Here is a 16060-nt window from a genome sequence, read left to right as displayed (position 1 = left end):
TATTTATTTTATTTATTTTATTTTATTTATTTTATTTTATTTTATTTATTTTATTTATTTTATTTTATTTTATTTTATTTATTTTATTTTATTTTATTTTATTTTATTTTATTTTATTTATTTTATTTTATTTATTTTATTTAATTTATTATTTTTTTTTTTCCAACCTCTGCAACTTCAACTGCTTAATTGCAAGTTGAAGATCGGCAAAAAAAAAATAAATAAATAAAATAAACAAGACGTTTTTCCAACAATTGATAAGAGAGAGAAGAAAAACGTATGCCGCAGGGAAGTTAATTTTGTACATACGTGAGGAAGCAAATAAACGTATATATGTATTTATATATGTAATGCGCATAATAGATATATGTATATAACTATTTTTTAATTTTCTTTTTTTATGGATTTATTTGAAATTCCCTTGGACTCATCATGTTGCCTGCGCATTGATTTATCAAAATAGGAGCTTTTTTTTTTTTTTTTTTTCCTTTTTATAGCACACTATTTTTTATTCTTTAGGAATGAAAAATAGGTAAAGCTAAGCGATAAATAAGTAAATGTATTTATAAAAACGAATGATGGAGAATTGCTTTTTTTTTTCTTTTTTTTTTTTTTTTTTTTATTCTCTTTTCTTTCGCCTTTTCTTTTGCCCATCCTTTTCCCTTTCCCTTTCCCTTTCCCTTTCCCTTTCCTTTTCCCTTTCCCTTTCCTTTTCCCTTTCCCTCGAGGGTTCCAAAGCCCTACAAAAAATGGCAAACCAAAAAATTGGAAATTGAAAAATTCAAACACACTTGAAATGTTGTTGTTAAGAGTAAAACAAATATGATTTTCCCTTCTTCCCTTTTTGTTACCTGATTTAAAAAACAAGGAGTAACAGTAGCATTAGCGGCAACAGTAGCAGTAGCAGTAGCAGTGTTCTGGTTAATTGTATATGTGTATAAACACGTTGTAGCTGTTAAAGAAAAGGATGCTCAACTGTTTCGTCAAAGCGGTTTTGTGTACATGTACATATATCTATGTGCACGTGCCCGTGTTCATGTGTCTTGTACATGTGCCTACGTACATATATATGTGTATATAATTCTATGTACATAAATCTATGCACATATATATATATATTTATATTTATATTTTTTTTTTTTTTTTTTTTTATTTATATTATGGTAATGTTTTTTCCCCCCTTCGGGAACTTCAAGTGGAGCTTTCCATTTCTCGCCTGTTCAAAGATTTTTAAAAAAAAATAGAAAAAAAATAGAAAAAAAATAGAAAAAAAATAGAAAAAAAATAGAAGAAAAAATAGAAGAAAAAATAGAAGAAAAAATAGAAGAAAAAATAGAAGAAAAAATAGAAGATAAAAAAGAAAAAAAAAAAAAAAAAAGTAAGAAAAGTAGAGAAGAAAAAAAAGGAAAAATAATTAAGAAAAAAAATATAGGATTAAAAAAAATATTGAAGAAAAAACAAAGGAAAAAAAAAAAAGGGAAAAAATAAAAGGTACGTAATCCCGTGTGGAAGGTTTTCTCTATATAATATAGAAGCGTTATGATCTACTTATTTTTAATTTCACATTCAGTTCTTTGTTGTTTTATATGTGTGCTACTACTCACTACTACTATATATAGGTAAAATATACCCGTCGAATTTTCCTATTTTATTTCGTTGCAACCATAGTAATGGGAAATTTGCTTTCCACGTTTCATTAATTTCTTTTTTATTTTTCTGTTCACGTTATATATCAATTTTTACAAAGGTTAATTTTTTCTTCATTTTTTTCTTCTTTTTTGTTGTCATTTTTGTTTTTCCTATTTTTCTTTTTTTTTTTTTGTTTTTCCCTTTTTTTTTTTTTTTTTTGATTTTTTTTTTTTTTTTTTTTTTTTTTTTTTTTTTTTTTTTCCTTTTTTTTTTTTTTTCTTTTTTTTTCTTTCTTTTTTTTCTAATTTTTTTTTTTTTTCTTTTTTTCCTTTTACTTGATCTGACAATATAAGTGTTTGTGCTAGCGCAAAAGCAATGCCGTAATTTAAGTTTAAAAATTTTTACCTCATCGGAAGATAGAAAAAAGAAAAGAAAAGAAAAGGACACAAAAGGAAACACAAGAAATGATAAAAATGATAAAAATGATAAAAATGATAAAAATGATAAAAATGATAAAAATGAAAAAAATGATAAAAATGATAAAAATGATAAAAACAAAGTAACTTCCTACAAAATAATCTATAACGTGAAAAAAATAAAAAAAAATAAAAAATGCAAATTTTTGGTTTATGTACATATATTTTCCTTTCCTGTTTTGCCGTGCTTCCTTAAAAAGTTGTACATGTGTGTTTACGCGCCGTTTTAATATATATATGTATATGTGTACTTACGATTATATATATGTGTAGGTACATATATATGTGTAGGTACATATATATGTGTAGGTACATATATATGTGTGAAAGCATTGATTATGTATGGGGGTGGTGGTGACAGAGGGCTGACTTTTCTTCTTTTTAGTTAACACTTTTCATGCATATATATATGTATACATATACTTAAACATATATGTATACATGTACTTAAACATATATGTATACATGTACTTAAACATATATGTATACATGTACTTAAACATATATGTATACATATACTTAAACATATATGTATACATGTACTTAAACATATATGTATACATGTACTTAAACGTATACGTGTACATGTACTTAAACGTATACGTGTACATGTACATATGCAGGAATATAGTGCTCCCCTAAAAACCTACCACCTTTCCTTCTTGTTATAAATGATTTATTCGCATATCGTAGAAGTGTTTGTAGAAGATTTTTTTGTGCCATTTTTCCTTTTTTTACTTTCATTTTTATTATCATATTCCTTTTTTTCCTTTTATTTTTTTAAAATGAATAATATGCTTTTCGTTGCTTGCGAAAAACACACTCAAACGGAGGTCCTTGATGAGGGTATTTCGAAACAAGACATAAAAAGGAAAAAGGGTAATAACAAATAGGAAAAGTGAAAGAGCAAACACAAAACAAAATAAAATAAAAAATAAAAAATAAAAATAAAAATAAAAATAAATAAATGGACTTTCTTTTATGTATAATTGTTACCAGACGTACTTATTTAAATGCAATAATATTCATACTTTCATTTTTGTTTTTGGACATGCATATTTTAAGGTTGTATACATTTGTAGTTGTGGGTTTACGGTTGCATATATTTATAAAATTAAGTAAGACGTGGATTCCTCTTTGTTAGGGTCCCGTATATGTAAAAATAAAAAAAAAATATACACATAAATTTACAAATAAATGTACACATAAATATACACATAAATATACACATAAATATACACATAAATATACACAAATATACTCATAAATATATATATACATATACACGTACATATGCACGTATATATGCACATACATATGCATTTACACGTCCACATGTGCGTCTTTGAGAAACAGTGCTGTGCATATGCTAGTGTTTACCTGAGAAATAGTCGAATGACGAACTAAATGAAATAACATTGTCGTACTATTTGTTCTTAAAGTACCAACAGTGCATAGTATGCATTCAAAAAAAGAAAAAAAAAAAAAAGAAAAAGAAAAAAATAGTTTTACCCATTTATACACATTTTTTCGATTTACCTAAAAATTATAATGGAAGAACGGTAAGGTGTTAAAATGGCACGTTTAACAATAATGAATTAGCGAAAAAAAAAGGAAAGAATATAAAGAATAAAAGAACAAAAAAAAAAAAACGAAAACGAAAACAAAAAAACAAGAAAGCAAAAAAATTTCTTGTCATTTTATCTTAGCCAAATGATGGGATTTTTTTTCATTTCAAATCGTTTGTTACACACACTGAAGAAATATGATTGCATGCTTTTCCAATCAATTATGCAACTCTTGCAATTTTACATTCCACCTTGTGAACATTTATATTGACGAAATAGAATGAGATAAATGTTTGTTCAATTAGCAAAATGCGCAGGCACGTTTTTTACGGCATAAAAAAATGTGCATATATATACATACATGCTTACATACGGGCTTATGTACGTGCTTATGTGCATGCACACGTACATACACATGTATATATTATAATTGATACTCCAGTTATTACTGTAGACGCATTTTCTTCGAAATGTGAAGAGAGAAGAAATGTGCATTGACTACAAAAGCATATTTTACCTTAACAGCACATGCTTATTTATTTTTCAGTTTGACTCCTTTATTTAAAAAAAAAAAAAATTTTATTTTTTTTTTTATTTTTAGAGAGATGCGATGAAAATATTATTAACAGTTCAGGAAACGATTTGAAAAAAGAGAAAATGAGCATTTCGAGTGTCGAAACGATTTGTTCGTATGATAGCAATGTAGAAAAGGGAGAGGAGAAAATAGCAGTCGATCAGAGGGATGTAAACACAAAATTTGGAAGCGAAGAGTATGGAATTGAGAAATGTAAAATTGAAAAGTGCGCAATTGAGAAGTGTTTGGGCGAATGCGTAAGCAGCACGGTAGAGGAGGTTAGCACGAGTGGTGCGTTCAAGCCGAATTGCGCAGAAAACGTTTGCGATCCAGAATACAAGTCTAGTGAAATTAATAACCTGAACTTATGCATGTCTACTCGTTTGAACAGAGCATGTGGGGAATCAAATATATCTAATAAGTATGATGTAAATATTTTAAAAAAGGAACAGAACGAGATAGAGAGCACGAAGAAAGAGAGTTTCTACCAAAACAGTAATAAGGAGTGTTTATCATTGAATGGAAAGGTAAACAGCAACCACTGGGAGGGGGATAATAAAGGTTGTATTCCATATGAAGATGGGTACCATTCTGATAAGGAGAACAATTCAAATAATACATTAATAAAAAGGATCAATATGGTGGATGACTATACACTGATGATGGAAAAAAAAAAAAAAAAAAAATATAGTAGAAGGAAACAACACAGTGATTAATGAAGATAGCAAAAAAGTAATAATCAGAAATATAAAAGATACATATAAAAGTGATACATACAAGTTTAACTATTTGAATGGTTTATTGGAACAGACGTATAAGGAATATGTCGACGTTGATGGATCAGAATTTATATACATATATGACATTTGTGTTGTAAACAAAAATAGAAATAATGGGAATAATAAAACAGACGAAGATAATAATAAAGAAGATGATATGTTCTTATTAAATGTATACGATATTTATGTAAGCCTTTTTAATAACTTCTCTAGCAAAATAAGCAAGGTCAAAAATTTTTTTTCACCAGTTGAGGTAAGATATATTAATGATTCATTTCCAGGATGCAGTGCCAATTTGCCGAGTGAAGTAGCAGATATGTTAAACAATGGTAATCATAACGTGAATAATATATTACAGAAAGGAAATAATAAAAAAAGCAGTCAACTTAGAAACCATAGTGGATGCTTTAATAAATGTCTAAAGAACAGGGGAGATACCAATACCCATGATTTTCACTCTTTATTTAGTGAAGACAAGCAGGCCATAAATAATAGTAAGCCAAAATTTTTAGATAAATTAAATTATATATTCTCTTCAGCGCTTAAAAGTGATAAGGAAGCCTGCACCTCCATATCTGCCGTTGTAACAACCACAGCAACGGCCACTGCTACCGCCTCTACTGCAGATGCTGCTACTACTGGTGCTACTACCACTACCACCTACTTGGCAGCTCCCCCTTCTAGTGTGTACAGAATTATGAATAACGACCTGTTACAACCCTTGAACGCAGCAAAAATACAGCAACACATGAAAAGAAATGTGAACAGAAGGGTGTACGAGACGGATATATACGACATAATGATCATCAAAAAAGGGTATACCTACGTATATATGCAAAACGGAGAGTGGAAATGCTTCTATTGTGTTCTTTTCTATTTGAAAAGTAATGCAGCATATAAGAGCAATCTTATATTTCAACATTACTGCAAAATATACGACAAAGAATATTTCCTTAATTTAACTAAGTCATCTGATACGTATACCAACTATTTCGTAGCCTTTTTTCAAAATACACATGTTGAAAACAAAAAGGGTAATATCGAATTGTCTATCCTAATTAGAAAAAATTATTATGAATTTATTATTGAAATTTCAAAGGATAAAAAACCAAATATTTTAAGCAGTTCCAATTACATTTATGTTGATGAAGTAAGAAATGCGAGCAACTACTTAAACATTTTTGATATTCATAATTTTCCCTACTATTTAATACCCTTTGAAATACTTTCAAAAGATAATCATACTGGTAATAGCAATATATTATCAGATGTTAACTCTAATATATACTCAAACAGTAGTAATAATCAACTAAATGAAACTAACATAAACAGCAATGTTCTAACAGATCGAGGTATAACAAGAGAAATTCTTTTCAATTATGATCTTCTAAAAGAGTGGAGCGATTGCATATACTTTATAATAGAAAAAATGATACATCCAAATAATAATATGAATAGTATCACACAACGGGATCATAACGAAAAAACTCATTACGTAAGTAAGAAATTTAACCAATGGATTGAAGCATTTAAACAAGAGAGAAACATTAGAGGTAATAAAAGAGTTTGCTAACAAAATAAGGACCTTAATATTTGAAACCAACATTCATTCTAACCAATCGCAGCTTACTTGCTGATTTCACCTCCCTTGTAAGCGCTTATTTTTGTGCATACACATTTTTATGAACACTGCTCTACCTTTTATGAACCTTGAGCTTTTAACTAAAAATGATTTTTTTTTTTTTTTTTTTTGTTCACCCCCAGCAGGTTTGTAATGTAACTCATAAATGAGTATATGTCTTTATAAATATATAAATAAATATATATATATATATATGCACATATATATGCACACACGCGCTCATGCGTACATGCGAGCAAGTAGGCGCACAATTTGTTTTTATTTAAAATTTGTAGTCGAAACATTTTTCTTTCTTTTTCACGTTTTGTTCCACTTTATTAAATGATTCTTTTTCTTACAGTATTCATGTTTTTTTATAAAAAAAAATATATATATATATGAACATGTTTATATATATATATATATATACCAAAAAATTTTTAATTAAAACTTTGAAACATACTCTTATGCCTTTTAATATGCTCCAACAACAACAGTTCCCTTAATTCAAAGTATTACTTAAAAAGAAAAAAACAAAAAATAAATAAATAAATGAAAAGTAAATAAAAAAGTAAAATAATAAAATAACAATAAAACAAATAGACGATTTAATTTTGAGTTATTCCTATATATGTATATATGTAATACAAAAAATTAACATCGGTTGACATCGCCTAGTATACTAATGTATTATAATACCAATTAATATGTGCGAATACAGACGTGAATTAGTTTCATGCATACGTAAGTATAAACCTGCATATGCACAGTTTCAGGTAAATGCTACACTACCTTCAAATTGAGACATTCCAGAAATAGTGCAAACAAAAATTAGTTAAATGCTGATCTACTAATTTGCTTCATAAAAATGTATTTTCATCATATTCACACTACGAAATTGGTATATATAAATATACTCTAAATGTGGACCATAAAAGGCACATATTACTACACACAAAAAAATGAATATGGCTAGCTTAAAAAAAAAAAAATTTTAAAAAAGATGCTAAATATGGCTAGCTCAAAAAAAAAAAAAAAAAATATATATATATATATATTAAAAATAAGGTAAAATATATGACCAATTCCGGTTAAAAGTTCGAAAATGCTTTAAATTGTTTAAAAATAATGTTGCTAGTTAATAATGCCGTTCCACCCAAATATATATCTAAGTCTAACTTCTCTGACAACTCATATATATGTTTGATTTCAGGAAAGGATATACCACCAATGATAAAAATAATAATTTTTTTCTTTTTTTCATCTTCCGCTTTTTTTTTTAACTCCGTTCTGAACTCCCACACTGTTCCTCTTGACACATTTTGTTTTTTTTCAGGGGAAGAATTTATGTCTTTTACATCTGGATCTATATTATTATTATCATCTACAAAGGGGAACAACCCTTTATGTAAAATGTTTTCATGTATTTCTAAAATTATTTCTCTTATATTTGGTTCATGTCTACTTAATTCATATTTGGAATTTCTAGCAACATTTTTGTAGTATTTAATTTTTTTTTTATTTTTATCTAATATATGGTAAACTCTATTTGAGGATGATAAGTTTTCATCTATATACATATAATTCAAATGTAATTTTAATTTTAAAAATTCATTTATGAACTTTTGCATAAATAAACCGAGTTGGGCAGATTCTATTATTTTCATTTTATCATTTTCATTTATATTCATATAATTAATAAAATATAGCAATAATAATCTCGCTTTTTCTTCTTGATCGTAATCAGTACTAGTGATTAATGAATTTAAACTACTCACATTTTTCGAGTGAGTAAGTTCTTTTCCATATTTATCCACATTGCAGCATATGTCTTGTTCAATTAAACCAACGTCCACAACACTTTTATTTTGCAAAATAATAAAACAACTATCACATAAATAAACATGAAGCCAATATTGTTCTATCATACTTTCATATTGTGGTAATGATCTCAGTGCATCCAAAGCTTCGTTCGGATTTAGAATATTTTTCTTCTGAATTTTGGCAACTGCATTTTTTTCAGTAAAAGCAGATATTTCATTTCTTATATGTTCATTCACTTCTTGTATATGACTGTGTCTATATTTTAACCATAAACTATCATCTTCAGATAAGACAGCTTTTTTCTGCTCTTTTTTTTGATCATTATTTGTAATTTCGAAAGAAACTGTATGAGCCTCTTCTTTTTCTTTTCCCTCTCGTGTTCCTGCCTCTTCATCATTTTGTGTATTAATTTTTAAAATATCATAACACAAACTTTGATAGGAGTAATCATGTATAAATAAAATAGAACTATCAATAGATCTATCTAATATTAATATTAAATCGTCACTAGGGCCTTTATTTCTTGCTGTGTCTGATGTTTTCATGTTATTATAAAATATTTCTGAAAATTTTCTGCACAAATCCGAATTTTGATAACGTATTTGTGGACATATTTTCAAACATGAACACACAGAAAGTAATTTAGAGGATATTTCAAATAAAATACCCGAATTTTTTAAAGGATAATAATCATATAAATTTAAATTGTTTTCAAAATAAAAAATTCTACTTTCATAAGCTAAGAAATTTAAATTTATGCAAGCACAACTTTTTATTTTTTTTAACATAAAATCGTTAGTAGCTAATAAATCAAGTATTTCACTGTTCTTTCCTATATTGGAGGTAAACAATATATGAATATTTTTGTATTTTGAATTGTTCTCATCTTTAAAATCATTTAATATCATATCAACCGATTGAATATTCGAGCTTATAAAATATATACAATCAAAATCTTGTAAACTATTTCTTTTGGTGTCAATTAATTCTATTAAAGAAACTCCCCTTTCTAACAGTTCTTCATTTTTGCAAATCATTGATAATATTTTATAAGCATTCTTATCTACAACCATAATAACGTATCTGCTTATTTCTGTTATTTTCTCTATTACACTAAATATTCTTTCTCTACAATTTTCTTTTAACGACATTTTCACTTTTCGAACATTTTTACGAGTTAAAAAAAGTCAAAAGGGGGGGGGAATATATGATAAGAATATATATATTATGAGTGAATATATGTATCTTATGATGAAAATGTATATAAAATGCTTAAAATGAATTTATTATGAGGAAAATGTATAAGTGTTATGTAGAAATAAAAATATATATATGTATATATATATACTATTTATGTTGAAAAAGCATATGTACATTATTTAAGCTTAAAATATATATATGTATATCATTTATGCTTAAAATGTATATATTTATTATATATTTTTGCACGGAAGAATAAATTGGGTATATTTTTTGTGCTAATTTTTTTATTTCGACAAAAAGAGGAAGAAAAAACATATTTTATGCAACAGCGCTGCAAAATGCTTCACTTCAATAACGGAAAACAAAATGGTCAATATATTAAATTATGGCACAAAATATTTTTTATAATGAGCTTATTAAAACATTATATTTATGATGTTTTTTTTTAAATTCAACAAAAAAAAAAAAAATAGTCTACTCAATATTAATGGTATATAAATTTATAGCGTAGAGCTTGAATTTATGTGGGATACTATTCATTTTGCTTTGTTTTATTTGCTTTGTTTTATTTGCTTTGTTTTATTTGCTTTATTTTATTTGCTTTATTTTATTTGTTCCTGTTCCATTTGTTCCATTTTATTTTTATTTTTTTTATTTTTTCATCTTTTTATTTCAGTTTTTTTTAATTTTTAAGGATATAATTTGTATAAACTCACATCCGTAAAAAAGAACTGTGGGATTGATTTTTTATGTGCTCGTTCGAAATAAGCATCATTTTAACGCTGTTGCAAAAAATGGCAAAATATTGCGAAAACTTGATATATTTTATTGATGTTTTTTATATGCAGTAAGAATGCTTAAAAAGTTCAGGCATTAAAAGCTATCATTCAATGGTTGATATGTGCCTTCCTTTTCTTTTTAATTGTTGCAAACAGAGAAGCATTGACAATATGATTGTCTTTTTTGGGCATGTTTTAAATGAACATATGGACAATTTAGTGGATACACGTTTACATATGTACTAATATAAATTGTACTCTTATGTAAACATATACACTGTGCGCATACATATATTGCACACATATTTATATTTGCATATGCACACATATATTGTTTACATAGTATGTTTATATACAAAGGAAAAAAGCACTGTTACGGCGTTAACACCATACACTGTCTGTTTTTAACGCAGAAATTGTAGGAATTATTCTTTTGAATACAATGAATATAATAAGAAACAAAAGGATTCTATTTATCCAAAAAAAGAAGTATCGTGAAATAATTACGATATATCTATAGGAGACTGAAAAATTGGTAGTTCTATACACGTGTAACATGTCAATTCTCTTTTGAAACGTTCAACTTTTTTTTTTTTTTTTTTTTTTTTTTTTTGTTAAAAAAAATGTGCATATAACTTTTTATCAGAACATTTTAATTTGAGTATTTAAAAATCGAATAACCGTTATTTATGTAATAAAATATACTTTTGTTTTTTCTTTTGTAAATAGTAAGGTGTATATAATAATATGAGAAGCTCTGTTGTGATCTGTTCTAATTTGTCAACACTTTTGTGCATACTCATATGTGTACTTACTGTTTACGCATATTTAAAGAACATACTTTGATGGTTATTTAAAATGACAGCAAAAAGTTATTGAACTAAAAAAAAAAAACTCTTTTTTTTTTTTTTTTTTTGCTGATATGTTCAGGTAAAACAATTAGCTGTACTAATGAAATGTAATTGAAAGTTTTACTCGAACAGAGAAAAATTTTTGCATATTGAAAAGTGTATACTTTTATATAATATTTAAAAAAAAAAATAAAAATAAATAAATAATATATACATAGTATTGACAGTAATTAAATACAGTTAACAAGGAGAAAAATTATACGTACAAATTTATAGCCAACGCCATATAATTTTAAAAATGTTTAAAACATGTACCTGCAAGAAAATTTTTAGAGATTATTTAAAAATTTTCTAAGATACATTAATCATAAAAACACATGAAATATGAGTGCATATAAATAGAGCTTTAATAAATTGCATAATAAAAAATTTAAAAACACTGTGTACTGTGCATTCTGAAAATTTTTCTTTATATATATATTTGTATATATGTATATGTGTTTATGTGTATACATGTATATGAGTACATATTTAATGCATATAAGAGTAAACATGAAAGAAGGAAAATTATGACTTGTACATAATTATGCATAGAGAAATAAATGTTTTCAAAAAAAAAAAAAAAAATTATAATAAAATAATAAAAGTATGTGAACTAGAGGTTATTTATTTATTTTTTTTTTTTTTATTGAGTAATACTATATTTAGTGCACTTCAGTTTTTAACGAAAAAATTGTTTAAAACAAGTATCATTCATTTAAAAATGTAGCACGGAAAAGTTATTCTTAAAATATGAAGAATGCACATATGAGTACGGAGAAGTGCGGGTTTACACTTGCTTAATTTAGCATGCGCTGTACGCAAGTATACAAATATATATATATATATATGTACACACATATACAAACATACGCGTGCGCACTACATGAGTACGTAAATGTATCGCAGCAAGAATAATAAAAAGAAGCAAACTAGTGCAGAACATAAAAATAATTATCAAATGATGAATGTAAATAAAACTAATATGAGTTTATTATTTGTTGTCGCCTATTTAATTTGATTTTATTTTATCTTCTTTATATTAATTTGCTTCACTTTTCTTTTACTTTTATTTTTTATAGTTTTGTATAATTTTGTTTAATTTTTTTCCTTTTTTTTCTGAAATAAAATGAGTGCGTAAGATTTCATAACATACCATTACGAAAACAAAATTGTTCTTAACGTTGCATATCTCAACAATTTAACCAAAATTTTTTTTTTTTTTTTTTTTTTTTTTTTTTTTTTTTTTTTTTTTTTTTTTTGCAAAATTATGTTTTACATTATGTTTGAAAAATAAAACGCTGCATATTTTAATAGAGAATGTTTAAAAACCTTAATCATTATGTGCAACTTAATTTCTTTTGATATAGCAAAATTTAATTTACACTTTTGACAATAAGATATTTATACCGTATCATGTGTTAATTTGTGCGTATGGAAATTTTTCCTTTTTTGTTTTTCATCTTTTGTTTTTCCACCTTTTAATATTTCTCTTTTAATCTGTAGGGTATATTATAATTACACATGTTCGCATTATATTTATGATTTTTTTGGAATATATGATTATACTGTCAAATTTTTTTTTTTTTTTTTTTTTTTGTGATATAAATTTCTTTGATGGTTGCTTGAGTATACCATTGGTAAAATAGTTCACGGAGAGAATAAGTACAAACGAATTAATATAACAATACTATAAAGTGCTGTAGCAGAATTTAACATTTGAATAAATGATTATTTTTTGGTTTTTTTACTACGTATTTTTATTTCTTTACATTTAACCATATCATAAGTATATCTTTAAAAAAAAAAAAAAAAAGCAATATTTCATTGCAGAATAAAGAGGAACAAAAAAGTGCATAATTGTTTTTTGCACAAGTGTATGTATATATGTATATATATATAAACGCTTACTTTTTTTCCTTTTTTTTTTTTGTTTTACTTTGCTTTTATGTCGAATTAAAAAGGATCAACGCATATAGTGTAAATTTAATTCCTTATTTTGTTTTTTCCAGTAAAAGAATTATTCTCTTATATTTGCTGCACATGTGTTTGTACACACTTTATATTTAATTATGTAAATGAATTTGAAGCGGCTTTTATTTCCCCTTGCACAATTATTTTAAACCGTAGTGTTCAACATAAGCACGCGACACTGAGTAAATTTATATATGTACATACAAATATGTATTTTTTTTTTTTCCCGCTTTTGTGCATGTGTGTAATTCTTTTAAAGTGTGTATACAATACGTTCACACACGTATACATATATATATATATATAAATGTATATTAACTGCACGTGCTGCTTACACAATTAAAATATGACATTTTTTTGAATAAATTTTCTCTTTCTCTTTTTTTTTTATTTTTTTAAATTTTTATTAAACAATTATTAAAGCGTTAATTATTTTATGTCATCGTTAGTGCATTTTTTTTTTTTTTTTTTTTACAAACAAAATTTCAGTTTTATTATAAAAATATTTCCACGTTTCCCTTTTTGATCTAATTTGATCTTTGAGAACGGAGATACGCAAAAAATATACAAATACGTATGTGTACACGTTCATGTGTAATTGTGCATACACGAATGTGTACAAATACGTGCATATATATATATTATACACTCCCACATGTATACATGTTTATGTAACACATTTACCATATACATTTTTTTAATTTTTTCCTTTTTTAAAATGCTGCATAAGTAAATATGACATTCCAGAAGAAAATTTTAATAATTTTAATTATTTATTTCAAAATTTTAAATACATTTTCTTCTTCATAATGTAAATTTTACGTATGTTTTTTTGGACCTATGCTATTAAGGTGATTTTTTCTTTTTTATATCTTTTTCTTTTTTTCCTTTTTTCTTTTTTTTTTTTTTGTTAAACATTATTTTAAATTACTCTTTTTATTTAAATACAAATATAAAAAAAAAAAAAAAAAAAAAAAAAAAGATATAAAATAAAATAATAATAATTCTTCCCCATTATATTTTAACATACATAACTTTTTTATTTGCTCTAGAATGGTACACTGTAATTTATGATTACGTACATATGTATATTTATAGCATATGTATTTTATGTGTTAGCTTACTACACGTGTATGACACTATGTGTATATAAGCATATATATGTATATATATATTTTTTTTTTTTTTTTTTGAGTTCTCGAACTTGAATATTTTGATATTGGTACTGTTTATTAGTAAAAATAAAGGAACCAAGTAATGCAGTATACAACATATATTTGACCTTCATCATCTTTTTCTTTTCTTATTCTTGTGTTTCACGTAAAAATTATATCTTTTTTTACATTTTTTTTATTTGCATGCATGCATATAACAGTGTTATTCCCTATGCTCCAATTTTTTTTTTTTTTCCCAACTACACATAAGAGGTATTATGATAAAAAAGAAAAGGATAGTTTCCTTTTATACAATAAATGAATGTAGCCATATTTGATTTTTTTTTCTCACTCTTCCCTCACCTCATTATTAAAACAGTGTAAAAAAGAAATATTTTTTATAAAAAATCTCTTCATAAGTACCAGTTAAGCCTTTTTTATTTACACTCTCTCCATGATAATTTCCCAATTGTAGTTATATATTTTTGTAATACTTTTCTTTTTTTTTTCTTAATTATAAATGAATATTTTGAAGAATAATAAATAAAAAGGGCTTACTATATTATTATATATAAACATGCACATAATCACGCATATTTACACGTCCATATATGTATATATGTACATGTTGCCTTATTCTTTTCGGATTTGAGTTAATTGTAGTATTTTAAGTTTATATATTATGTGTATTTTTAAATTGTTGTAAGTTCTTTTTCTTTTATTTTTGTATATATGATAACCACATTTTATATTTCGTTTACCAGAATTTTTTTTTACCTGAATATACATATTACATTCTATTCTTATGTATTATTAATAAATAAATAAGATGTAAATTGTATTTTTAAATAAGCTTTAAAATGTTATGTCAAACAGCTTTGAAAAATAAGCATTTATGTACATGCATTTATATATATATGTTTGTTTGTATATTTAGTACAAGACCTGTACCAATATTTATAGAGGTACAATGAGCAAAATAATTGAAAAAAACTTATATTTAAATGTAGACTACTCATGTTAAGTACACAAAAAAAAGTAAATAAATAAATATATATATATATATATATATATATATATATATATATATACAAGTACATATATACATATTTATACGGCTCGGATACGGGTGACATAAAAAGATTAGATCCAAACATGGGTCAAGACAAAACTAGCATTATGTTGTATTAAATATATATTCTTCTGCATTTATTTGTACACGAGTGAACCAACAACTATATACATGCTTGCTTGCAAATAAATGTGTATTATGCATGTGAGTATGTATGTGTGTATGTGTATATTTGTATGTATATATGTATGTATGTATGTATGCATGTATGTATGTATGTATGTATATATGAGTTTATTTATTTGTATGTGTATATATATGTACATATTTATTTGTAGATCGGAACTTCACTCGACTGCTTAACTTTTTATATAATGACTCCAGCACGTAATGTTATTTAATCCATTCGAGTATTTATGTATTTTTTACTAAACAGAGATGTTTGTATTTGCATATGTGCGCATATATAATTTTATTTTTAAACTGTTTGTCATAAAAACATATGTATATATGTATA

General features: G+C 25.3%; 2 protein-coding genes across 2 annotated transcripts; one reads left to right on the top strand and one right to left on the bottom strand.

Moving 5' to 3' along the window:
* Window positions 1–2899: 2899 nt before the first annotated feature.
* Window positions 2900–6599, top strand: PmUG01_11049600 (conserved Plasmodium protein, unknown function; the record flags this gene model as incomplete). Its single annotated transcript, XM_029006163.1, is given in 3 exon segments — window positions 2900–2984; window positions 4275–4918; window positions 4932–6599. The coding sequence occupies 3 exon segments, from the start codon at window positions 2900–2902 to the stop codon at window positions 6597–6599; spliced, it is 2397 nt and encodes a 798-aa protein (XP_028862680.1).
* Window positions 6600–7738: 1139 nt separating this feature from the next.
* Window positions 7739–9622, bottom strand: PmUG01_11049500 (syntaxin binding protein, putative; the record flags this gene model as incomplete). The annotated part of the gene is made up of 1 exon (XM_029006162.1): window positions 7739–9622. The coding sequence occupies one exon, from the start codon at window positions 9620–9622 to the stop codon at window positions 7739–7741; it is 1884 nt and encodes a 627-aa protein (XP_028862679.1).
* Window positions 9623–16060: the final 6438 nt, after the last annotated feature.

The sequence above is a fragment of the Plasmodium malariae genome (assembly GCF_900090045.1).
Source record: "Plasmodium malariae genome assembly, chromosome: 11".
In the NCBI taxonomy this organism is placed as follows: domain Eukaryota; phylum Apicomplexa; class Aconoidasida; order Haemosporida; family Plasmodiidae; genus Plasmodium; species Plasmodium malariae.
The sequence above is the reverse complement of the archived record's forward strand: the minus strand, read 5'-3'. Positions and strand labels throughout refer to the sequence as shown.